Source organism: Rhamphochromis longiceps, linkage group LG8 (assembly GCF_057381845.1).
Source record: "Rhamphochromis longiceps isolate RC_006_pf linkage group LG8, R_longiceps_female_GT1.1, whole genome shotgun sequence".
NCBI classification, from domain to species: Eukaryota; Metazoa; Chordata; class Actinopteri; order Cichliformes; family Cichlidae; genus Rhamphochromis; species Rhamphochromis longiceps.
This window is the reverse complement of record NC_140564.1, coordinates 33,281,849-33,307,666: the sequence shown is the minus strand read 5'-3', so window position 1 is coordinate 33,307,666 and position 25,818 is coordinate 33,281,849. Positions and strand designations below refer to the sequence as shown.

The 25,818-nt window shown below is 39.5% G+C and overlaps 2 protein-coding genes across 2 annotated transcripts; both read left to right on the top strand.

The window, feature by feature from the left end:
* Positions 1-1,847: 1,847 nt before the first annotated feature.
* On the top strand, positions 1,848-9,041 carry LOC146664339 (uncharacterized). The gene is made up of 4 exons (XM_085417144.1): positions 1,848-2,191; positions 3,723-3,809; positions 6,627-6,766; positions 7,203-9,041. Exons 1-4 carry the CDS (start codon positions 2,010-2,012, stop codon positions 8,651-8,653), a joined length of 1,860 nt encoding a protein of 619 aa, XP_085273270.1. The 5' UTR covers positions 1,848-2,009; the 3' UTR covers positions 8,654-9,041.
* A 6,155-nt stretch (positions 9,042-15,196) lies between these two features.
* On the top strand, positions 15,197-24,316 carry LOC146664338 (uncharacterized). Its single transcript, XM_085417133.1, has 5 exons — positions 15,197-15,433; positions 16,470-16,612; positions 17,553-18,974; positions 20,614-21,306; positions 22,337-24,316. The coding sequence occupies exons 2-5, from the start codon at positions 16,504-16,506 to the stop codon at positions 23,794-23,796; spliced, it is 3,684 nt and encodes a 1,227-aa protein (XP_085273259.1). The 5' UTR covers positions 15,197-15,433; positions 16,470-16,503; the 3' UTR covers positions 23,797-24,316.
* Positions 24,317-25,818: the final 1,502 nt, after the last annotated feature.

Sequence of the window (25,818 nt, the reverse complement as noted above, 5' to 3'; positions counted from 1 at the left end):
CATGTATGTGTAATGTCAAAGAGTATGATTATGACTGTGGAGGACCAGAGCTCCCAACAAAAAATAAATAAAAGACTAAAACAAACAACTTAATTTGCCTTTAAAACAAAGAGTGCTAAAATAAAAGTAGGCATGAATTAACACGTAAAATGTGACCAGTTGATATTTCTCTTGTATTTGCTTTTTGTGTTTATTTCTCAGTTTGCTGTCCCTTGCAATGTTCATTTAGATAGATCTGTTTCATTTCTTTGTTTCTTGAAACATTTACGTCTGTCTTCTTTTTGTGATGATGAAATGTAAACTAGACCCATTTAAATTCTTAACTGTTGAGCAACTAAAATTCTTTATGAAGCAAAAATTCAAAATGTGTATGTCATGTTGTTGAATGCATTTTCTTTCATAAAACAACATTAAATACTTGACCTGTGTTTTGTAGTCACCAGTCTTCTTCTTTAATGGCTTTGTTTGTTTGTTAGGAGCTGCTGTATGGAGCTGATAAAAACTCCACAGGATACCTTTCAATAGAAGAGGTAATGCCTCCTTTCCCCCCAGCTGTTTTGAAACAATGTAAACATTTTCAAAAAGCAATGTTACTGATATCAACATTTAATGTGTTTTGTTTTTGAACTAGTTCAAGTTTTGAGGCTTTAAACTCTTTGCAAATGGCCTCATTCTAATTTTATTTACATGTTGTATTCCAACATTTGGAAACAAGTTTAAATAAAAAAAGTGGGTAGAAGAGGAACTGCATACTTTATAAACAGTGTTTCATTATATCTAATTTTATTAAATGGATGCTCAGTATAGTTACATGCACAGACCTGTTACAGGACACATCTTCAGAGGAAGATTTGAATATTTAAGATTAAAAATAGTATCCACCGGATTGTTTTTTTTTTTTTTTAATGCTCAAATTTGTATTTTGAAGAAAGAAAACGGCTTCTTTTGGGGTGTTTTTATTCTTTAATAAAGAAAATAAATTTTTAAAAGTAATGACTGTGAAAATAAATTACGATTTAAGATAAACCGTTTTATTAAACAGCTAAGGATGCAGCAAAAGTAAAACAATAATTGTTTTTTTTACATTATGCATCTTAAATGTGTTCTTGTATTTTTTTGTGCGCTGTGCACATTTCACACAGTGCGTTATACTGTATATAAAAGACAAATAACCACATGTGTTATATAACCATATGTGTTTATTGTATGTTAATAACTGTATTTGCGTTTTTATTGTTCTTAATATGGACGTTAAAATGCTTTGTCCCTGTGTAATGTCTTGTTGTTGTTTTTTACATTAAAAAAACTTTTAAAAAACTGTAAGTGCGAATAACCTTTAATCACGCACAATGTTAAACCACAATTAGAACACATGTGCTGTGTGTGTGCTTAAGTAGTTCCATGTCATACTACTCGATATATTGAAACGACATAATGTATTCTGTATCCACTACATACAAATACATAAAATATTATTCTACAAATGTGTTGTACAGTAAATGGTAAATGGCCTGCTTTTGTATAGCGCTTTACTTAGTCGCTAAGGACCCCAAAGCTCTTAACACTACATTCAGTCATTCACCCATTCACACACTGGTGATGGCAGCTACATTGTAGCCACAGCCACCCTGGGGCGCACTGACGAGGCGAGGCTGCCGGACACTGGCGCCACCGGGCCCCCTGAACTGTACTTGACCCATGAAAACATTCCTCTCACCATCGTCTTTTTGATGTGCATCCTCATGCATCCCACTGAGGAAACCGTTTCGCCAGCAGACACTAGGTAGGAACCTTCTGCTGGTTCTCCGGTGTTGCTAGGGGGAACAAAATACAGATCGGGTTGATCATCAAAGAAAGGTCGGCTCTGTGTTCGTGTGGACCCTCCTGATGGAGGGGTTGTGTTGTCCCTGTAGAACCGCCGCTGGAGCTGGATAATCGCTTTGTTTGGAAAGCCGAAGCCTGGAAAACAAACTGAGGATGAAGAATCATTTTTAAGAGGAAGAAAAGAGATGGAGCTGCAGACCTCACCGTCAGAGCAGCGAAAATACAAAGACGCAAAACTAATCCTGGAAAGGACGCCTCAGGGAAGCACCAGGGTAGATCTCGGGCTTGCTTACTCCAGGTGGGCTGCACTGAAGAGGGACAGATGCTTCCAGACTGACGCTGAACTGGCCGCCTTTCTGCTGGACTGGTAATTTAAACTACCTGTGTGATTAAAAATAGGGTGTAGGCATCAAAATAAGATCAACAACAGGATCAAATTAACCGAATAATGTAAAATTAATATCTGCGCGCATTGGTTGGGATTGATTTAATCATCAGTTTATTCAAATTATTTAAATGCTTAAATACTGCACGGAAATGATGAAGCAAAAGTGTCAGCTAGTCCTTTAACACCTGTGCTGCTACATGATTGGACTGATATTTATGTCCCAAACACACATGAATGTGACTGGTTTGCTTGCTGGTTAGAGATGGATAGAAAGGAGCCTGCAGAGGCACGCACACACACACACACACACACACACACACACACACACACACACACACACACACACACACACACACACACACACACACACAGTCACAGTCACTCACTCAGCCCATCAGTCAAGCTGACCTGCATCCTGCAGCACAGACTGCAGGAGAGCGAAGCATCTGCCCGTATGTTCACATGTAACGCTGGGCCTAAATCTCGGTAGTATGTATGAAAATTTCACACAAATCTATGTGTCATTTCTACTTTATTACCTGAACAACAACCACATCTACGAGTATGCTTTGCTTGCCTGCTCCCTTTTTCTCAGACGGCTGCTCGAGCAGATGGATCCGCATGTTTGATTTACAGCAGATGGCCTCCACGACTCAACCCTCGCCAAGGATTGCTCTCTCCTCCCAGTCTCGAACCTGGAGATTTGCATGTGTTCGCCACAATACTGCTGAGCTGCTCTACACTGTGGATCCTACTGTTCAGAATTATAATTAAAAGTAAATAGATAAAAAGATATTAAATTATATGTAAAACAAACAAAAGAAAAGTACTAACAGTTACATTTTGTTAGAAAATGAGACATATGTGCAGTGATTTATTGAAACATGTGCAAGCATATATAGAAATGCAGGATATGAGGCAGAAACAGTTTACAAGTGAATATTTGGTGTGAGCACCTTTATTCTACAACACAGACTCAGTGTTTCCTTATTTATTAATATAGAAGCAAGGTGTTTCATTTTTTTAATAGTACCAGCTGTCTGCTGCTGCTACACGGAGAATGACCTCCAACTCTGACCGAACTTCTTGAAATAGAAAAGGGTCAGATAAACAAACTGCTGTTTGCAGGGTCGTGCTTGTTATCAGGAGCACTCTTTTCATTTGCCGATGGCCTGAGGGTCATTGTGGCCTGCAGTGATCAGACTATGTGCTGTGGGTGAGGGGCTCAGCGTTGGCACGATGCTGGGTTTGAATTCACCGGCCAGCCGGAGCCTTTCTCTCTATTCTCTTCCTTTGCTTCTCCCCACAGTCCACAGACATGCATGTTAGGTTAACCTCTGATTTTAAATTATGCTCAGGTGTGAATGTAGCCTTGCAACCTGGCAGTCTCTCTAGCACGTATCCCGATTTTCACCCTATTATGGCTGGGTTAGGTCACAGCTGGTATTTCCGTGTTATGCAGATGAGTCGTGTAGCTCTTGAAACTCTTAATTTGCTTTTGTTTTTGCAGTTACGAGAGCAGAGTCACAACATCAAGTTCCATGAATGGAAAACCTCCATCAGTCTCTCAATGTGAGGATTCTAGAGGGACAGAAAGGTGAGTCATCGCTCTGAAATAGCTCCTGTCATGTCACACGTGTGTGAAAGCACAACCGTGGGCGATGTGCTTCATTCATAAACTGTGCATATGAATGTCTCACGCACAAATCTCTGGGTCATTAACATGTTTTGGTTTTTTGTGTACCTACAAATGATGCAGGGCTGAGTTTCTCAAACTAAGATTAATAGCAATCATGTTCATTTAGTTGTCTTTACAAGTTTTTAAACAATGTAAACAAGAAAGCTGGGAACAGGATGAATTAAACAAATGACTGAGGTCAACCATTCAAAGGAACAGACGGTGCAAGAGAGGTGAAGAAGACAGGGCAGGCAGGGTGGATTGGGTGGAGACGAGTGTCGGGGTGATTTGTGACAGATGGCAGTGAGATCTGATGGTTTGGAGACGGTGTGTCCTTCAAGCCGGGTAGAAAGAGATTGAAGTGTGCATCATTTTATTGGAGCCTTCTGTCCAGGCCACTAAAATCATCACAGGAGTTAGAAGTGAAACGATCAATAGGGGAGTTACCATTAACAGGTGGGGCTGATAGGATTTGACCTGCAGGGCTACTCAGGTCGCTTCATTTCAGGGTTAGCAGGGAAGACACCTGGACGATTTTGAGGTAGTTAATACTGGACGAGTCCTCTCACCCACATCAGCTGAACTCTGCAATATCTACTGGGTAAGACTCAAAGGATCAGAGATTAGGACTTTTTATTCACAGAACCAAAATCAACTTCCTGTATAAAGGTTTTGTGGGCCTGCGAGGCCGAGCTGATGTTGAGTCCATCAGAGTGACAGTGCAGAGTTAGAGAGGCGAGGCTGAGATGGTTTGGAGAGGTGAAGAGGAGGGAGAGTGGATATTTTGCACAAAGGATGTAAAAGATGGAGCTGCCAGACAAGAAGGAAAAGAGGAAGACCTCAGAGAAGATTTGTGGATGCAGTGAAGGAGCAACATGTAGTGGGTTAGTGAAACAGAAAAAGGATGCTGGCACAGGATGGGATGGAGGCAGATGATGCACTGTGGTGAACCCTAAAGGGAGCAGACAAATTAAGAAGAAGAAATCAAATATAATGAACTCCGAAGTCTGCTCTTTGTCACATATTCTGAGAGGCAACCCTGTCTCTACCAGAGGAAGAGAGATAAATGGGTTAGCAAAGTATGTCAAGCTTAAAGTCAGAGGATCCACAAAGGTTGCTGTCTCTTTATGTGGCTGGATCACCACGGCAACCTGGTCTGAACGTGTAACTTTCCCTTCAGCAGGTTCAGAGTTTGAGTGTAAAACCATCACGTTTTATTTATAATGTGCTCTAAGTGTAATATACAGTTAGGTTTTAGACAGTGGCACTTTTTAAAATATATATATTGGGGGCTTTTCAGCCTTGATTGCAGTCGGACAGTGGAGAGAGAAAATGGGAAAGTTGGGAGAATGACCGGGGAAGACGCACAGTTAATGGTCTCAGGGTAGATTGGAGATACATCGTCCTCAAAAACCTCACTTTCTTGTGGGTCCCCCAGGGGTCCATTCTTGGCCCAGTCCTTCTTTCAATTTACATGCTCCCTATGGGTTCATTTAAAAAAAAAAAACATGACATCTCTTTCCATTGTTATGCAGACGACTCACAGGTTTACCAGCCACTAAAACATGAATTTGTGAGTCCTCTGAAGGTTTCACTAGATTGTTTGGAGGACGTTAAGGCTTTAAACTTTCTTAACTTGAATGAACAGAAAACAGAGGTGATTGTGTTTGGTCCCTGTGACCACTACTACACTGGCCCTTTAGAAATTTATTTAAAAAAGAGGAGTGATTTTTGTCTGTAATCTAACGTTTGATAAACAGATTAATGCTGTAATCAAGACGAGTTTCTTTCATCTCCAGCTACTTGCAAAAGTGACGCCATTCCTCTGTTTCAGAGACTTTGAGAGAGATGTCGATGCCTTCATTTCATCTCGCCTCGACTTTTGTAGTAGTCTTTAATCAGTTAGCCGTCTGCAGCTGGTCCAAAACACTGCAGCACAGTTAATAACTGGCACACACAAGCGAGGCCACATATCTCCCATACTAGCATCCTTACACTGGTTGCCAGTTAGATTTCGATTGGATTTTAAGATTTTATTATTTGTTTTTTAAGGCGTTGCACAGGTTAGCACCCTCATACCTTTCTGATCTCTGCGGATCAAATGTTCCTAGCTGTCCCGAGGTCCAGTTTAAAGCACAGAGGAGACCGGGCCTTTGCTGTGACTGCCCCCTTCACATCAGGACCTCCCCAACCTCAGACACTTTCAAAACCCGTCTGAAAACCCACTTTTATTCCTTGGCTTTTACATCAGAATGAGTTTGTACTACTTTTATTTGTCTTATTTACTCAAACGTTCTCATTTTATCCTCCTTTTTCTTGTTTTTATTTCTTTTGATTATCTTAAATGTACGGCACCTTAGTCAACAGTTGTTGTTTTAAATGTGCTACTGTATATAAATACATTTGGCTTTGACTTTGACTTTGATGCAGAGGCTCGAATCTAGTCAGTCTTAGGTCAAGTGAAAGAGAAACTCTTTTTCACTGTTTGACTTAAAATCCGCTCTCTTGGTGTGCAGAAGTACTTATGGACCTAACTGTGGATCTTAAGCTCAGACATATTTAGTCTCTCACAAATAAATCCAGTCAATTGGACATGTGACCCCATTGTACAGAGTTGTGGTACACACTTGTATACTGCATATATATTTTGCACCAGTGATGAGTTAGTTACATTCATGCCTAAGGTTTGCCAATTGTAAGAAATACTAATATTAATGATTGATATTCATGTTTCAGGCAGCTGTATTCAAAAGTACAAAGCGGAGTGTCTGAAATAGAAAATCTTCGCCCTGATGAGCCCAGAGATGACATTTTTGTGTCTCCCACACTGGTCAAATCAGAAGAATCAGCGCAGATACACACCAGGAAAAGTCTGGGTAAAAGACGCACACATTTGTTTGCCTTCATTTTAGACTATAAGCATAGAAAAAATGTACATTTTTGGTAAAACAGTAAAATGTTACAAAACTGCATGAAATTGTAATTAAATTAATCTGTAACTGCATTATCTTTACCCCAGTTTTTCCAGTCGTGATAGTAGATGTGGTCTGGTATACTGACAAAGAAGCAGTCTTTTTACATTCTAGACTGTGGCGAGTAAATGCAGTCCTCCAGCCACAGAGACACCTTAGATACACCTCAGACATTAATAGAGAAAGACGTGTCAGAGTTCATAGTCATTATTGTCTAAATAGCGTAAAGGCAGACAAATGCTTGTCCATGAAATGTTTGCTCCTTAAAATATTATTAAACTCCAGAGAATCTCTGCTAATGTTTTAAATATTAAATGTATGCATGTTTTTGTTGTTTTAGTTTTCCCTTCAGAGGACGAGCAGGTCGAGCAGGACCAGAAGGACTCAGTCCTGCTCCACATTAAGGAGGAACAGGAGGAACTCTTGACCAGTCAGGATGGAGAGCAGCTTAACGGTCTACAGGAGGCTGATAACGCCACACTTCCATTCTCTCATGTTGTTGTGAAGAGTGAAGATGAAGAAGAGAAACCTCCGTGCACACAGCTTCTTCATAGCCAAACCGAAGACAACGCAGAGGCAGAGAGGCGTCAAATCAGCTGCTCAACAAAAATCAAAACAGAAACTGACAGAGAGGACAGTGCAGGAGCAGAGCCAGCTGGGAACCCGGAGTCAAATAACCTGTTACAGCAAAACACCGATGCAAAGACTTTTACCTCTGGTGAAACTGAAGTCAGTATTGGTGCTGATGATGAGGATGATGACACAGATGATTGGCAGGAGCCTTTGTCGGATTCTGGATCTGAAACTGAAGAAAGTGACAGTGACTGTAAGAAGGGCAGGGCCAAAGCCTTCATCTGCTCTGAGTGTGGTAAACGGTTTCAGTACAAGTGGTCTCTTCAGAGACACGTGACACGCCATTCAGGAAAAGCCTCTTTGGGCAGCTTCACCAATAAGAAATGTTTTCCAGTGAAGCAAACTGCAGATTTACAGATCAAAGTCCACACAGGAGAGAAACCATTTGGCTGCAGTCTTTGTGAACAAAGGTTTAGAGATCAGTATAATCTTAAAAGGCACATGAGAATCCACACAGGAGAGAAACCGTTTGGCTGTGGCATTTGTGGTAAAAGATTTAATGGCGAGGGAAATCTGAAAATACACAAAAGAGTTCACACAGGAGAAAAACCATTTGGATGTGGTGTTTGTGGTAGAAAATTTAAGCAGAAGTCACATTTTAAGAAACACATCATGGTTCACACTGAAGAAAGACCTTTTAGTTGTGATGTGTGTGGGAAAGGATTTAAATGGAGGATCCACATGAAGACTCACAGGAGAATCCACACAGATCAGAAACTGTTTGGTTGTGACGTTTGTGGTCGAAGATATAACTGTGAAAGAAATCTTAAGATACACATGAGAGGCCACTCAGACGAAAGACCGTTCGGTTGTGACATTTGTGGTAGGAGGTTTAACTGCAACAGAAATCTTAAGATACACAAGAAGGTCCACACGGGGGAGAGACCATTCGCCTGCGGTGTTTGTGGTAAGAGGTTTTCACAGGTAGGGGCTCGGAACAGGCACAGGAGCGTCCACACTGAAGAGAAACCATTTGCTTGTGATTTGTGTGGACAGAAATTTAACCGAGAGGGTAATCTTGAAAGGCACAAGAGGGTTCATACGGGAGAGAAACCATTTGGCTGTGACATTTGTGGACAAAAATTTACCCGCGAGGGAAGCCTAAAGAGACATATGAGGAACAAGGCAATAAACCATTTGCATGCAGTGAAAGATTAACTGTGATCTCATGACAAAATTTCTAGAAGCCTCGCAGTTTTGAACAAAGTGAAACAATTCCTTGATAAAGATGCACTTCGTACTCTGTACTGTACCCTGGTTCTTCCATATCTTACATATTGTGTGGAAGTGTGGGGAAATACATATAAAAATACAACTAATCCATGAGTCACAGTACAGAAACGAGCACTGCGTATTATTCACAAGGCTGGTTATCTAGATCATACTCACAAATTCTTTCTTCAGGCAAAGTTACTTAAATTCCAGGATCTGGTTAATTACAATACATCCATAATTTTGTATAAAGCTTTTACTAAACTTTTACCGGCAAATTTACAAACTAGATTTGAAATTCGAGAAAAGGTTTATAATGTGAGAGGCTTTGGAGAATTCAAATTACCCAGAACTCGAACAACCCGTAAAGGCTTTTGTGTGTCTGTATGTGGTGTGAAAATCTGGAACAGTCTGAGTTTACAATTGAAACAATGCAAAAATATTCATAGATTTAAATTTCTCTACAAACAGTTGGTCTGGTCACAGTATACTCAATGATGGGTTTTAGTGTGCTCTGTAATGTCTGTCCTCTTACCATTGCTGGTATGGATTCCAAAATAAAAAAAAATAAATAAAGTGTGCGTATGTATGTACATATATGTACTTGTGTGTGTAGATATATATGTATGTATATGTATGTGTGTTTGTTACTTGTAGTTATTACTGCCTGTTACCTGTGGTAATGCAATTTATAATTTATATATTCTGTATTCAGTTATGAAGGCTCTAATTGTTGGTTGCGAGCTGCCGCTTAGATGCTTGTATCTGCCCGGGGCTGTTGATGGGTCTGTATGCAATGATGGGCGTAGCTGCGGGAAGTTTATTGTTTTTTTTGTTGATGAGTGAGTATAGGGGTGGGATTTAATAAGTTTTCTTCGTCCCACTCCTTTTTCAGGCAATTTTTGTTTTTTGTTTTGTGTATTTTATGTTCAATATAGGTATTTGTTGTGCCTGAAAATGAATAAATGAATGAATGAATGAATGACTTAATGTTACATTACTAATACACTGCTCAAAAAAACTTAAGGAACAAGGATCAATATTTATACTCATATGAACTATGTAGTGTGTGAGGAATGAAAGAGTGCCTGAAAATCAAAGTGACATAATTTTGCTGCAGCAACTCAAAATGATGCTCAGTCGTTTGTACGTTCCGCACGTGCTTTTATACATGCCAGAGGTCTGTGCGTCCCTCCAGGGATACGCCTCCCCAGACCACCGCTGAACCAGTCATGCTGGACGATGTTACAGGCAGCATAGCGTTCTCCACAGCTTCTCCAGACCCTTTCACATCAGTCACATGTCCTCATGATGAACCTGCTCTCATCTGTGAAAATCACAGGGTGTCAGCTGGGTCTTTGTTTGATCAGACATTCACACCTGCTGTGACCTGCTGGAGGTCATTTTGTATCTCTGGCAGTGCTCATCCTGTTTCTCCTTGCACAAAGGTGCAGATCTTATTTCTGTCCCTGTCCAGCTCTCTGTACTGGTAGACACGTATTAATGTGCCATCTTGGAGGAGTTGGAGTACCTGTGCAACTTTTGTAGGATCTAGGTTTTGCCTCATGCTACCAGTAGTGTAAGGGTATTTGTTCACTGTGGTGCGATTTTATTCACCAATTTTTCCCAGTTCTGAATGTCACACCCCTCTGCAGCAGCAGTAATCAGTAACTGTTTGCCCCTAACAAGGTGTGACTAAAGACATGCCTGAGGTTGGCTGTTGGGCTCTCCTGGCTGTCATTTTTTACCAGAGAGTCATTTAAAATAAAACCAAAGTTTGTACAAACTCTGGTGTCAGTCTGTTGTGAGCTTGTTTAAAGGCTCTGAGTGGTCATACATCAGCATCATGTTGTTATTATGGATGCATTTTGAATAATGACCTGAGTGTTTTGTACTGTGACCTTTAGTGTTGTGGAGACGTTAGTTCACTTTTGGTGGACCATGTGGTACTGGTATGTAATGTGTGGTATTAATGCTGTTTAAGTGATCTTTGTGGACAAAGGCATAGCTAAGGCTGGCTAGACCCCATCATGCTCTCATTTTAGTCATTAAAAATAAAACCTGGTTGTCGATGGTCTTTATTTATGTGAAGGAAAACATAAAGTATAATGAAGTAAATTGTAAATATGGTTCCACATTTTTATACTCTTGCAGTCTGCACTGTCCTCTTTTGTATCCTGCGTTCGGGAAGGTGACCTCTTTAAATGTCTCTCTTCATATCATAATGAATTTTAATTTTTTTTTATAATTTATTAACACCTGGATTTTTGGATGTTCTAATCTGTCTGCACATTCACAACGCGTCGTATATATCTGTGTTTTTGTCAGGAATCGAGTTCAGCTTCATTTTAACTGAATCAGACTGAAAACCAAAAAGGGCGGGCGATGTGACCTCAGGATTAGTCAGTGAACTAGCAACAACACTGCTAAAGACACAAACAGAAATAACTTATTGCTCAGTGTTGTGGAAAAATAAACTGAGAGTTGAAACCAAACTGTCTTTCTGAGATTTATTGATGAAATCTTTGGAAAAGGATAAACACAGCACGAACGCGTTTCATGACAGCTCCTTTGTACTTGCAGTCTTTCCATGTTTACTTGATAAGAAAGCCTCAAAACGTGTATCATGACCTTGAACACAGCTGACTGCAAGTTTCGTTTCATCATTGTATGAACTGGTTAAATAAGATTAAATGCAAAGTTCCCATTACATTTCCATCTTTTTGGATGAAATCACTTCACTCTTTTAGTAATTTTTTTTTTTAAAGTAAGGTAAGAAACAGTAACATTTAATATTAAAACTTTGAGAAACGATGCTTACATGAGTGAAATAGCCTTACCCATTTTGTAGGGCATAGGTGTTCTAATGGATACTAGAAGCAGATTGATCCAAATATCAGTAGTATCAAAACCATTGGTACTGATATCAGATCAATAGTAGCAATGTAGGATACTTTATTTCCATCCTTCAGGTATTTATTTGGGCCAATGTTCGAACCTCGCTTCGGGAGGAGAAAAAAAGCAACAGAGCACAAATACTGCCAAGGAAGTACAACAAGTTCAGTTTTTATTAAAGAGAGGTAGCCTATCAAACACATCGGTGCTGTCACACAAACACTCTGAGATTAGTTATTCTAGAAATAAGGAAACTAAAACTGACAAACCTTCCTTGTTCTTGTGTCTGGAGCTGGTGTAGCCTGTTGGAGACCATCGTTGGGATGGTGAAGTTATTTCATCTTGTAGTAAACTTTGTCATCTAAAGGAAAGAATAAAAGCTACAGCTTTGGCCTGGATATAGAATAATAAATTATATACAAAATTGCTTCTAACATATTTGATCATTAGCTCAAATGAAATCTGAATGACCCAGTTAAGTTCAGGGAATTAGTTAAATACACTGTGTCCCTCTGTGACCATCTCAGCAACGGCGCAATACGTAGTCAATGTCACCATCAGCCCTCGATGGAAGAGCTGATCCAGAAACGATGACTGCAATGGTTTGGCCACATCTGCCGCATGAGCAACCATCGCATGCCACTCCGCCCTCTGCTGCAGCAGCGCTCCGCCCACTGGAGAATCAAGCACGATGCGCCCAAGAAGATTTGGATCAAGCAAACTGAAGATGATCTTAAACAACGACGTCTAACCCTCATCCAAGCAAAGGTCAAGGCCACAGATCACAAGGCCTGGAAGTGCGTCGTTGACCAAGATGGAAACCCTGCGTTACCCACAGCAACGTATTGGCTTCGTGGACGACCTCACTCGCTGATCACCAGAAGAAGAAGAAGTAAAACACATTGCAGGGCATTTTATTTTCTTATAATCCGAAAGTAGAGAAAGGTATAATCCTTTATGAGAAGTGAATTGAAATACACCCACATTCAAATATCATAAACGTTCACATGCACATCTGTAAGTCTATACTTAAATATTTTACTCATTGTAAACTACATTTTGTTCTATAAAGATAACAAGATGGTAATTTGTGACAGAATCGTGAAGGCTCAAATACTATTGATCTTTCTTATAAAACCCTGTCATCTCTGTTTGGGAAATATGTCAAACCACAGTAATTCATGCAGTTACAGATTTCTACATACGCTGATCGCTGGCTGCTTCAGTCTACGGAAGCACTTTTCATTTCTGAATACTCCTTCTGGTTGTTCATGTGTAATAAAATCAAAAACCTTTCTATTTCTCTTTCTTTCTGCCTGCTCCACTTCCCTCACACATATACACAAACTCAAGGTCACAGCTGCACACACACACACACACACACACACACACACACACACACACACACACACACACACACACACACACACACACACACACACACACACACACACACAGTCTGGATTGAAAGATTTAAACATTGCAATTATTTAATTGCAATGATTCTATTCTTATTTAAGTTTATTGATTCTTGATTAGATTTCTGATTTGATTAAAGCAGGAAAAACTATCAGCAAAAGCACACACATAAAAATCACTCTGTGCTCTATTACACCCATAAAGGCTGAATTTTAGGCCTTTTACTTCTGGTTGGAGCTGAGCTGAGGGAGCTCCATCTTCTTGACAGGGATTAATTACTTCTTCTTGTAAGGCTGGCATAGCAACCATTATTCCTGACACTATGCGCTAAACTCAGCTGTAAACCTGTCAAATTGACAGTAATGAAGATGGATGATAAGGTCTGGGAAAAATCCCCAGAAAAGAGCAACTCGAGGGTTAAGATTAGGGTAGAGTAGGCAAGTGTCTGTCTGCTGCTTGTATTCAAGGCTCTACATCCCGGGGTTGCTTAACTTTGTGGCTCTGCTCACTAAACTCAACAAACTACTCAAAAGATCTTTTTGAAAAGTTTGATTTTTGATTGGAGCTAAAAGACGGAATCTACAAGTGATGGATCAGATGGAGTTTATTATTCTGGCTCCAGATTTGCAACCCTGACATCAGGTTGGTGGAGAGATTGGAATGTAAGAAACTGACTCTGTGGACAGGTGTGCTTTATACATATAACACGTTGAGATCAGGAGTATCTGAAATTCATACATTAGTTATAATGTATGTGGCACATGGGCACACAGCCAATCTGTGAAAAGTTCATTTCTTTTTATTGTTTTCTCGATAAAGGTAAACAACTTATAGTGCAAGCTTTTAGACAATATTGAATCTGATGAAGATCTGTGTAACTTGCAGATGTCCAGCAGATATTGCAAATGAAAGAAGAAAGAGGAGTAGCCCTGGAGTCTGGACCGACAGGACCCTCTCCAAAAGAGAGATTTTGACCATTAACTGATGAACCATTTTTATTTATTTATTTTTATCTCTAAAGGTTGTCTTAAAAAATGTGTTTGCTTTTGTAGTCGAAAAAGTTAATGTTAGAAATGTTGACACTGTGATTAATGGTGACACAATATCTAATACAAAAACCACTCAGAGAGCGCAAACCTCTGCAGCTCCCTCCTGTGCAGTGTTTGCGTTTAAGGGAGTAGCATTGTATTTTGTATATATTTATTTTGTTTTCTTTGTTCTTTTTAAATGTAATTTCTAAACTTTGTAGTGAAATAAAAGAAGGGACATCTCAGGCCCTCCATGGTATGGAGGCCTATCTTCCCTGCCAGTGCAAAAACAGGTGTACACACGGGAGCTCACACACACAAACTACACCCTTTTTGGCTCCTACCTCAAAGCACACTGTGCGCTGTTGATCCTACGTGCAGCACAATAATGTTTAATATTTAGTATTTACTGTTATATTCCCATAGATCATCGTCATGTTGTTTATTATATTGCTCTCTCTATTTTTTTTTTTTTGCTTGTTTTCTCTTTTTTCTTTCTCAACAGGTGATCCAGGTGATTGATATATGTATTTTTTGTCTGTTTATTTTTGTTTTTTGCCCTTTATCACCGTTCCTCTTCCCCGCTGTTTTTCTTTCTCCCTTTTCTTTCCCCCAGTCATGTCTGTCCCGTGTGTAGCAAGTGAAAATAAAATACAATAAACAATAAAAGCAAAGGTGAATCAAATAGACCAATACGGCAAGGCCGGGATAGTCCATTTGGTAAAGTAAATCCGTTGGGCATCTTTCTTTGCCTTTAGACAATAATTCTGATGGCAAAAGAACAAAGCAGGACATGAAATTATGTGATAACAGATGTTTTTCTCCAGAAACAAATGCTTTTAAACCTAAAAAGAATCACTGAATTTCATTTATTAATGTCAGATAGGCTCTTTATACATCCTAAATAAGAAAGATTTTAGTTTACATATTTATTAGGATGGAATTCTTGAACTGGGTCAAAACTGATCCACACCAAACTGTGAAAATATGAAATATGAACAACGTGTAAGACTTAAAGTTATCAATAATTAATGTCGCTTCAGGAATGCTGGAGTTATAAAGTACACGATCACTGCAGCAGGAAACTAAAAAAGGCGTGTGTAGGAACTTTCGGTTTGTTGTACTGTATTGCGAGGGGGAACAAAACAAAGGACGGACGGAGCCACAGAAAAGTGTCGGTCCTTTCGAAGTGTTTTAATTTTTCCACGTCTTACCAACTGCATGCAATACTTCATATTTAACCCACAGAAAAACGACAACTGTGGACATTAAAGGAGCGAAAATAGGAAGAAGCGTCAAACGCAGGAACCAGTGCGGCTCTCCCACAGCTGCACCACAGCTGTTCCCACAGTGACGCGGAAGTTACCTGTTTGCTGCTCAGCAGGTATTTCTACAGTCTGCTATGAGCATAATTAGCGACGAGAGAGAAAATATACAAATATTTGCGCTGAAAATGAAGGAAAAAGACCCGCCGAGGTGTCACTGCTCTGCCCACGGCTATTACTGCAAATAAACCCCACCCAAAATCTCCGTAGCTCAAATCAGCCAAACATGACAGCCAAACGAACAATTACCAGTCCTGTTGCACAAGTGTTTTCAATATCTATTCATATTTCTAATTAATAAATCAAAACAGTCAGGACGGTCGAGAACTCATCTGCAAAGTCTCTCAATATTGTTGGCGAGACAAAATTTCTGGGAATTTCACAGCCAACATTAAAACTCATTTATGCAAATACAGTGCACAAGCCTAAATATGAATGCAACAAAAGTATCTGCATATAAGTACAAAGTAATTGACTAACTTTACTGTTATACTAGATTCGTGTTGGATAATGTGGCAAAGTACATGTACAATATTATAAATTTATTATACACTGTTTGTCAAAGAAATATTGACTATATTCAGCTGTTGATGACAGGGGTGGCAGGGAGGGTGTATTATATAAGGTGCTCTGAAAAAAAAAATCTAAATATTTTAACTGATCATAATTATTAACAGCAAGAAAAAAACATGCTTCCGTCATGCATATAGCTTTCTAACTTTCCAGCTGCCACTCACACACACACACACACACACACACACACACACACACACACACACACACACACACACACACACACACACACACACACACACACACACACACGATACCACCTCAGGTCCCAGCACATCTTTTACAGGGGAGACATAATCAGCTGTTGGAGCTCAGGTGTGTATCAGCCTCCCCTGACACGGCACCATGAACCAACTGCTCCAGCCGTATGCTGCACCTGAGCCACAAACCACACCCCGCCACAGGATGTTTTACACACAGAGAGCTGACACAGTGTTTTTTATGCAAGTGATCAGTCAGTTATATCTGCACAGATATACAGTTGATATTAAAATACTGATGTCTGTTTAATTACACTTTCAGACATTTGTACCTGAAAACTGTCAGTGGAATAGAGATGCCTCAAAGAAAGAGCCATCAACTGGGTGACCTCCAAGGGCTGCTGTCCCCGATATCTGCACCAACCACATCAGACACGGCACCAACACAAGTTAGGACAGGTCTCGGTAAGACAGATATTTTTTTTCTTTTCTTTTAACACACTACTCTGATATGTAATTCAAATTTATGTCCTTTCTGGATATCATTTAGGTTTTTTCCAGCACTGGGCACAATGGAATTTGGGAACCTGTTAAAAATGTGTTAATGTCTTCTCTTTTTTTCTTTTCTCCTCAGTTTTGTACATATCAATAAAGTTTAGTTGCCAAAACATGAAAGAAAAAATATTTCTCTTTGTGTACTGGACCATGTGTGACTGCAGTCATGGCTCAAATGCTGAGCTAATTAAGTCTTGAAGGATACTTGGGGGAAGGTGAAAGACACCTCCAGTACAGCGAGGTGATGAATTCATCACAGCATGTAGCTCTCTCCCGATCACAGCTTGTCCTTTGTTGATGAAGAAATTATAAAACAGGATTCAGGACATCCCTACAGCTGCAACAAGTTACAATTTTTTCTCACTGGAAAAAAAATGAAAAATATTAGTCAAAGATTTAAAAGAATTCTTGTCATACAAAGTGAATAAATTAAAGAGCTCCATGAAGAAATATCTAATAAATAAATAATGCAAATGTTTTTATATGAGGGGGTGGAGTATTTCAGTACCTGTCCTTCTGTTGTCTTCTTCCCTTCAGCCTTTTTTAAATATATTAAAATATTGTTCAGAAATATTGTCAGGCAGGATGATACACCTGTTTTAATGTGAGGTCATAGCTGGATTCATGGACTGGCAATGCGTTCTGTGGTATTAGTGTGTTATAGGATTACTTTTTGGGTAATGAAATCTGAATGGAGATGGAAACGTTTTAGTGATTTTTGATTATTAAATTATTATAAATTCTTTCTAAACGGGTGACAACTTTCAATCATATTTAAGCTGCTGGATAAAAGTGTGAATGTAGTCACATCTATCCATAATATAAATGTGTGTTTCAATGTTGCCTGCAGATGTCCAGCAGATGTTGTTACTTAAAGAAGAGAGCTCAAGTCATGATCAGCAGGATTTGGTCCTCCTCCACATAAAGGAGGAAGAAGAGGAACTCTTGACCAGCCAGGAGGGAGAGCAGTTTCGTGGTCTACAGAAAGCTGATATCACCAGTTTCCCCATCACTGCTGTTTGTGTAAAGAATGAAGATGATGAAGAGAAACCTCACCTCCTACACTTTCATCAAACACCAGCTGAAGACAACAGGGAAGCCGAGCCTTCAACCAGCAGCTCAGTCAAACAGATTAAAGCAGAAGGTGATGGAAAGGACTACAAAGAGCCAGAACCAGCCACAAACCTGAATCCAAATAATAATTTACAACCCAATATTAATGTAAAACGTTCAGACTTGTATGAAGCTGATGATTGGCAGGAACCCCTGACAGAACCTGAACCTGAAAGTGAAGATAGTGAAGAGTCAGGTACAAATAGTGATGCCAAAAAGCCCTTTATCTGTTTTGAGTGTGGTAAGCAGTTTCTCCATGACTGGTCACTTCAGAGACACATCAGACTGAAGTCAGGGAAAAGAGCTTCAAACTGCGATGTCGGTGACAAAAGCTCTGGAGTGAACCAAAATGCAGATTCACAGGGGACAGTTCAAACAGAAGAGAAACCATTTGGCTGTGATGTTTGTGGACAAAGGTTTCAGCTGAATGTGAATCTTAAGGTGCACATGAAAGTCCACACTGGAGAGAAACCATTTAGTTGCAATATCTGTGAAAGAAAGTTTAGACATCAGTGTAACCTTAAGACACATGTGAGAATTCACACCGGAGAGAAACCATTTGGCTGTCGCCTTTGTGATAAAAAGTTTACACAGAGTGTACATTTAAAGACGCACATGAGAAGCCACACGGGAGAGAAGCTATTTTTTTGTGACGTCTGTAGTAAAAGCTTTTCACGACTGAGGATTCTGAAATCGCACAAGAGAGTCCACACAGGAGAGAAACCATTCGACTGTGATGTTTGTCATAAAAGATTTTCACATCTAGGTGATCTAAAGAGACACAAACGCATCCACACGGGAGAGAAACCTTTCAGCTGTAGTGTTTGTGGCAAAAGATTTGCACAGAGGATGCATTTCAAGACACACATGAGAATCCACACAGGAGAGAGACCTTTCGGTTGTGATGTTTGTGGCAAGAGCTTTAACTGTAAGAGAAATCTGAAGACACACATCAGAGTCCACACGAGAGAAAAGCCATTTGGTTGTAATGTTTGTAATAAAAGATTTTCACAGCCAGGAATTTTAAAGAGACACATGAACATCCACACAGAAGTTAGGAAATTTGTACCCGGTAAATCAAGAGGAGTCTATTTGAGGTTGCTCAAATCTAAACCAGCCACATCAGAAATGGAGCAGCTAGCCATCAGAAACAGACAAGGTAAGGGATTAACTTTCCTCATACTCTTGGTTAAATACCATTTAAATAACAATTTCTCCCAGTGCTGTTTCTTTAATGTATGACAGCACTTTCTTCAGGAAGGCTCGGTAATTTTTCCAGTGTCAGTGCCATTTAAGGTTTGGGACTTAGACCTAATTGAATCACAAATCCAAAGGGAATGGATTCATAAGTCAGATTAATGTGGATGTCAATGGAAGCACCAGTGAGACACAGTTTAGAAAAAGGCCAGCAGTGAAAATAATATTAACGATGTGCCTGTGATTCTGTGTGGACCCAGAAACATGTTTTCATAGGAGGAAATGACGTTTCAGTGTTAAGAAACCTTTTGCCAAATTTTAAATATGAGCAAACCCTAATGACAACAACGGCAGCACTTACTCTACAGTAAAATTTACACAGTAAAATTTGCTATGTCTGCCAAACTGATTTCATATTTTAAAATGCACAATAAAACAGAACAGCAGATTTACATTTTTACCTGTAGTCTGAGATGCCTTCGTAGCCTATGTATGTATGTATATTTGTATGATTACAAACACAAACGCATAGTATGCATGTAGCCACACCTGTAAAAGCGCAGAAATATCCATTTTTATATCCATCTAATAATGCAAAGCACCACCCAAAGCACAGCTACATTTAATACATTCATAAAGTGCTTCCCATCTGTGGCCAGGTTATAATCCCCAGTTAACCTAACCTGCATGGGTTCAGATTTTTTATCCTTCTTTTTCATTTTATTTTGTATCTTGTTCTGAACGCAGCCTTCTGATACTACCAGGTGCAGGTGATGTCCTTAAAACAATTTTAAAAAAGATAGTGGTATTTTCATTTCCAATTTGTATGTTTGCAGATGGCATTGTGATCATTGTGAGAGTAGCTACCAGGCGGAAGAGAGCATGGAGTGGTGGTCTTATGCTCTGAAGAGCAATATAATGAAAGGAATGTGTGAATAAGAAGGAGACATGGAAAAGTGAACCTGCAATGAGCACAGGTATTAAAGATAGATGAGTTTAAATACCTGGGGTCAGCCACCCAAAGGTGAAGACGAGAGTGCAGGCAGGGTGGAGTGGTTGAAGGCAAGTGTCAGGGGTGATTTGTGATGGAAGTATCATTTGGAGATGGTGGGACTGACAAAAAGGTGGTAGACAGTGGAGGGATAGTGGATAAGCTGGACAAAGGATGCTGAAGATGGAGCTGCCAGGCAGGTGCAAAAGAGGAAGACCACAGGGGAGGTGAAGGAGGATGTGCAGAGGGGGTGATGTGACAGAGAAGGATGCTGGGATAGGGTGAGGTGATCTTCTATGCACCCCTAAAGGGAGCAGCTGGAAGAAGAAAAAAGAAAAGAAAATTGTAATAAAATATTTATTTACAAATGCATTTGATGCTATGTGATCCAAAGTTTGTTATAATTTGTAATCCAACAATGATTACTAGCTAATTAAAAGACAACTGGTGGAACCAGGGTAAAAGACTTCGTCCAGTTTTGTTGTTAAAATCCACAAAACAGATCAGCAACAATTTGTTGTTCATTTTATTTCATATATTAAAGCTGCTGAGGATATGTATACTTACACCAGGTCTCCATAATGTGCATTTGTTTGAATGTGTCCTGCAGCTATCCAGGTTGATGAAGGTGTTTCCTCAAACCCCAGTCTGGAGCAGAAGGACCCAGACCTCCTTCACGTGAAGGAGAAACAAGCTAAACTCATCACCAGTCAAGAAGGAGAGCAGCTTAATGGTTTGAAGGAGGCCAGCCTCTCACAGCTTCATCAAAGACTGACCAAGGACCACTGCGAGGCAGATGTTCCATTCTTTAGCTGCTCTGAGTGTGATAAACAATACCTCTACAAGCGATCTCTTCAGAGGCACAAGAAAAGTCATTCAGCAGAAAACTCTGCCAGCTGTTTGGTTAATAAGAAAGTTTCCAGACTGGAGGAAAATGTAGTTGACACAAGCAAGAAAATATTTGGATGTGATATTTGCGAACAGCGATTTCATCAAAAATCCCATCTTAAGACTCACATGAGAATTCACACAGGAGAGAAACCCTTTAGTTGTAATATTTGTGGAAACATATTTAGACATCAGTACAGTCTCGACAGACACATAAGAGTCCACACAGGAGAGAAACCCTTTGCTTGTGATGTTTGCAGTAAAGGTTTTTCACATCTGTGGGATCTGAAAAGACACAAAAGTGTTCACACAAAGAGCCTTCCACCCGAGGAACCCAAAGATCTTGATAAGGTGGCCCCTATTTCACCATCAGCTATATCAGAATTAGTGCAGACACAAGTCAAGAAGGATGTAGGTAAGTGAGATATTTGTGTTTGCTGGAGATTAAAGAAATGTAAAGTATTTCCACAAAACTGTGTAAAAACTGCTTTGTCTATTCTTGCTGTTACATTACTGGCAAAGATTACAAAGGATTACTAACTTTTGCAAGATTAATTTTTGGATTCCTGCTTCCTGTTGTTATGATAAAATTACCTCCTACTATAAGTCGGAGAACATCTTACCAAACTACCAGTTTAAAAGTGTTAATAAGATCTGTTAAAAACATTTGCAAACTGTGCTGAAAATTAGGCTTAAAAAAACCCTTTTTTGTATGGAAGTTAAACCTTCTCCTCCCAAAGAGTCATTGGGTGTCTCGCTCTCTTATCTTGTCTATTATTATTTGAAATATTAGAATCTTTAAAAAGTTCTTAAATTATACAGGTGTGTGTAAACAAGTGAATAGCACTTTACACTTAGTAATATTTATACCCTTTATTTATCTGCTTTGTTGTATTGCCAGAATACAGATAATTTCTTCTAAACAATTATGGAAAGATGGGAAGTCTGAGCTTCTCTGCTCAGACTGCTGCCCCTGTGTTCCAAACCAGCAGTGGAAAATGAATGGATAGATATTATACAATATTATATTAGAAAAGAAAAAATAGACATACCAATTATGGTTAACCCAGATGATGACCAATATAAAACTATTAAGATGGAATTAATGAAATTGATTTAAAAGAGCCTAGGGCTCATAAGATCAGAAAAATATTTATTAGGGGTATTTTAAAATGTTCAAACGCATGGTGTCATGTATCGCACACACATTGATAAATATATATTCATATTCCATCCCTGCATCCATTTTCTTCCAGTTATCCTTATTTTCCTCAAATATAAAGCTATTGCTTTTGTTATGTGACCCAGTGGTTCAACTTCTATTGTCAAATGTACTCTTAACTGGCTAACTAATAACTGACCTGACTTTAACCAGCAAGTTAGAGTACATTTAATAATAGATCTTGAACTGAGGATGGTTCAAGATGGTTCACTGTTCCCTGCAGATGTCCAGCAGATGTTGCCAGTTAAAGAAGGGCTTCCTTGGACTCCAAGTTTCGACCAGCAGGACCCAGACCCACTCCACATAAAAGAGGAAGAGGTGGGACAGAAGCGTAACAGTCTGGATGAGGCTGATATCATCAAGTTTCCATTCACTGGTGAAGATGATGAGTTTGCGCAGCTTCATCAAAGCACAGGACAAACAGAGTCTCCAACCAGCTTCTCAGCTAAGGAGATTAAAGCAGAAAGTGATGAAGAGGATGGGGGAGGACCAGAACCAGCCTCCTACTTAGAACCAAATGTTAATTTACAAGCAAATGCTACTGGAAAAGCTTTAGACTTTCACCAGACAGAAGTTGATGTTAAATGTCATGTGCCTCTTTTAAATTTTGAATCTAAAACTGAAGATGGTGAAAAGGGTTGGAAGGAGAATGGACCATGTCAATCAGAGGTAAATAGTGATGTGGGATGTAAGGCCGCTGAAAAATCCTTTAGCTGCTCTGAGTGTGATGAGCAGTTTTTCTGCAATCAGTCTCTTCAGCAGCACAGACAATGTCAATCGAGAAAAGGGAATTCCAGCTGTTTGGTCGATAAGAAATGCCTTAAAGTGAAGCAAAATGCAGAAGAGAAACTGTTTTGTTGTGATATTTGTGGACAAACATTCAACAAAAATGCAAATCTTAAGGTCCACATTAGCGTCCACACAGGAGAGAAACCATTTAGTTGTAACATCTGTGAAAAAACATTTGGGTATAATTGTAGTCTTAAGACACACATGAGAGTCCACACAGGAGAAAAACCATTTGGTTGTAGTTTGTGTGATAAAAAATTCTCACAGAGGATACATTTAAAGACGCACATGAGTGTCCACACTGGCACAAGACCGTTTGTTTGTGATGTTTGTAGCAAAGGATTTTCACAGCTCAGGATTCTGAAGTCACATATGAGCATCCACACAGGAGAAAAGCCATTTTACTGTGAAGTTTGTCCTAAAAGATTTTCAAAAACAGGGGATCTAAGGAGACACATGATTGTTCACACTGTGGAGAAACAATTAAAATCTGCTGATTGTGACAAACAATTCACACAGAGGATACATTTCAAGATGCACATGAGCGTCCACACAGGAGAGAGACCATTTTGTTGTGATACTTGTGGTAAAAGGTTTAATTGTAACAGAAATCTTAAACTACACAAGACCTTTCACACGGGAGAAAAACCATTTGTTTGTGAAATTTGTGGTAAAAGACTTAAGTGTGACAGAAGCCTTAAGATACACATGAGCGTTCACACAGGAGAGAAACCATTTGGTTGTGCTCTTTGTAGTAAAAGTTTTTCTCAGTCAGGTATTTTGAAGAGGCACATCAGAATCCACACAGCAGTGACACCGTTCAGTTGTGACATCTGTGGTAAAAGATTTAACTGTAAGGGGATTCTTAAGTTGCACAAGCGTGTTCATTCATAAGAAAGGCCATTTGTGATGTTTTTGGCAAAAGATTAAAGTCTAACAGCAATCTTAAGAACCACTTAAGAATTCACACAGGAAAGAGACCATTTGGTTGTGACATTTGTGTTATCAGATTTAATGAAGAGGGAAGTCTGAAGAGACACATGAGATGCCGTCATGTAATTGTGGGGAAAGATTTATGAAATTTCATAGTTCCGGTTTCAAAAGAAAATATGTAGATGATCTAAGCTGTGCAATTTTGGCTTTAGTTAAACTAGGAACTCGTCAGTTAAATAAAGTCTGCAGTAAGAGTATGGAGATGTTGCTTTCATGGTGTTAATCTGCTAGAAAGTCTACGCATCAGGTGGAGTGGCATGAAAAGTAACAGAGTCAAAGCAGGGAGGAATTCATTGTGGATCACTCACAGCATTTTGTTCCAGGAGACTGGGCTCTTTGTGAAACCAAAAAAACAGCATTTTTTAACTTAATTAATGTATCACTTTCTTTTAAAAGTCTATTTCAAATCTAGGTTTGGATATGTTTTAGGCAACAAAACCAGGCCAGGTCAGGGTTAAAAATCGACCCATTCACATAATTCTCTGGTAGAAAACTGTAGGAAGCTGTCACTCATATGCATTCTGACCGCATGGCTCCAGTGATTGTATGGATTGGAACAAATTAGTCTACAGATGCTTAATTTGTTATGTCATCCAAAGGTTTGCTTCTTGGTGATGCTGCATGGTCACTCAGTAAACTGTTCTGGAACATAATCTAACAACCAAGACTGTCTGACCAGCACAGTTTTAATAAGTTTAACAGCCTCTGATGGAATAAAGAAAATATCTTGGTCTATAAACTCTGTTTTGTTACTAGAAACATTCACCCATGCACCATTTTACACAACAGTGGCATTTCCTGCTAATGGCAACATCATCTTTGTGAATTTTAAAATAATATTAAAGTGGAACAGTGGATAGACCTGTTGCCTCACAGGAAAAAGTTTCTGGGTTCAAATCTAGGAAAAAGATGGAAACTTTTTGTTCTACCTGGGCCTGCAGGACCTCTGTCCGAATGCTCCCCACCATGGTCCTACAGCAGGGGTGGGGAACTCCAGGCCTCAGGGACCAATGTCGTGCAGGTTTTAGATGTGTCCTTTATCCAACACAGCTGATTTAAACAGCTAAATGACCTCTTCAACATGTCTTGAAGTTCTGCTCAGGCCTGGTAATGAACTAATCATTTGATTCAGGTGTGTTGACCCAAGGTGATTGTGGTGGAATTAAGGCACGGGGGGACCACAGATCTGTGTTTTGAGCCATCTTTATTTAACATTTGTCACACCACCACAACAACCACCAAGCCCTGAGTCCCCGTGTTTTAACACGGTGGGTGTGATTGCGGGTGCCGTGCAGGTGCGTCCGCACGGCACCGCAGAACACGCCACACCACATACCCCCATCGCCCGATTGAGGCGATGTCTTATTCTATGTGATGGATGCAAAGTAGAGCCAGAATTGCTCAATTAGTGAAAGAAAACATGAATCTTGGCACAAGTGTTATTTTAAGTAGACTGAGCCATGGAGCCACCAGGTTCCTTAGCAACAGTTGCTAGGAAACTTAATTATCGTCACAACCTGATGCATCCTATCTGCTCTATTAAAGGTGGTGCTAGGTTACAGAACATCAAACCTTTATGCAGACATGTATTAAAGGAAAACTCGTCAAAAATAAAAACAGATGTTTGCTTTCCTGCTAAAGAAAAAACAATGAATTCATTTATATCACCATCTCCTTTATTAAAACATGTTTATCTTCAAATTAATATTAGAAACCATTTATACACGAGTTCATAATTGTTTTCATAATGTAACAAATTGAAGTTGTCTATTAGCCAAGTTGCCCTAGCAACCAGATTCGTGAAATTGCATAATGTGCAGTGCTGCCGCCTTCCTGATTTCTTACTTTTTTCCATATTTGTTACACTTAGATGTTTCAGATTATTAAGCAACTTTTAATACTAGACCTAGATAACAATTGTAA

What these genes read in the sequence shown, in the direction of transcription:
- LOC146664338 (XM_085417133.1), top strand. Translation starts at nt 16,504, where the DNA reads ATGCCTCAAAGAAAGAGCCATCAACTGGGTGACCTCCAAGGGCTGCTG. An exon ending in ACAAGTTAGGACAGGTCTCG is followed by an intron (nt 16,613 to 17,552) that starts GTAAGACAGATA and finishes TGTTGCCTGCAG; the next exon opens with ATGTCCAGCAGATGTTGTTA. An exon ending in ACAAGTCAAGAAGGATGTAG is followed by an intron (nt 21,307 to 22,336) that starts GTAAGTGAGATA and finishes TGTTCCCTGCAG; the next exon opens with ATGTCCAGCAGATGTTGCCA.
- LOC146664339 (XM_085417144.1), top strand. Translation starts at nt 2,010, where the DNA reads ATGGAGCTGCAGACCTCACCGTCAGAGCAGCGAAAATACAAAGACGCA. An exon ending in GATTCTAGAGGGACAGAAAG is followed by an intron (nt 3,810 to 6,626) that starts GTGAGTCATCGC and finishes TTCATGTTTCAG; the next exon opens with GCAGCTGTATTCAAAAGTAC. An exon ending in ACACACCAGGAAAAGTCTGG is followed by an intron (nt 6,767 to 7,202) that starts GTAAAAGACGCA and finishes TTGTTGTTTTAG; the next exon opens with TTTTCCCTTCAGAGGACGAG.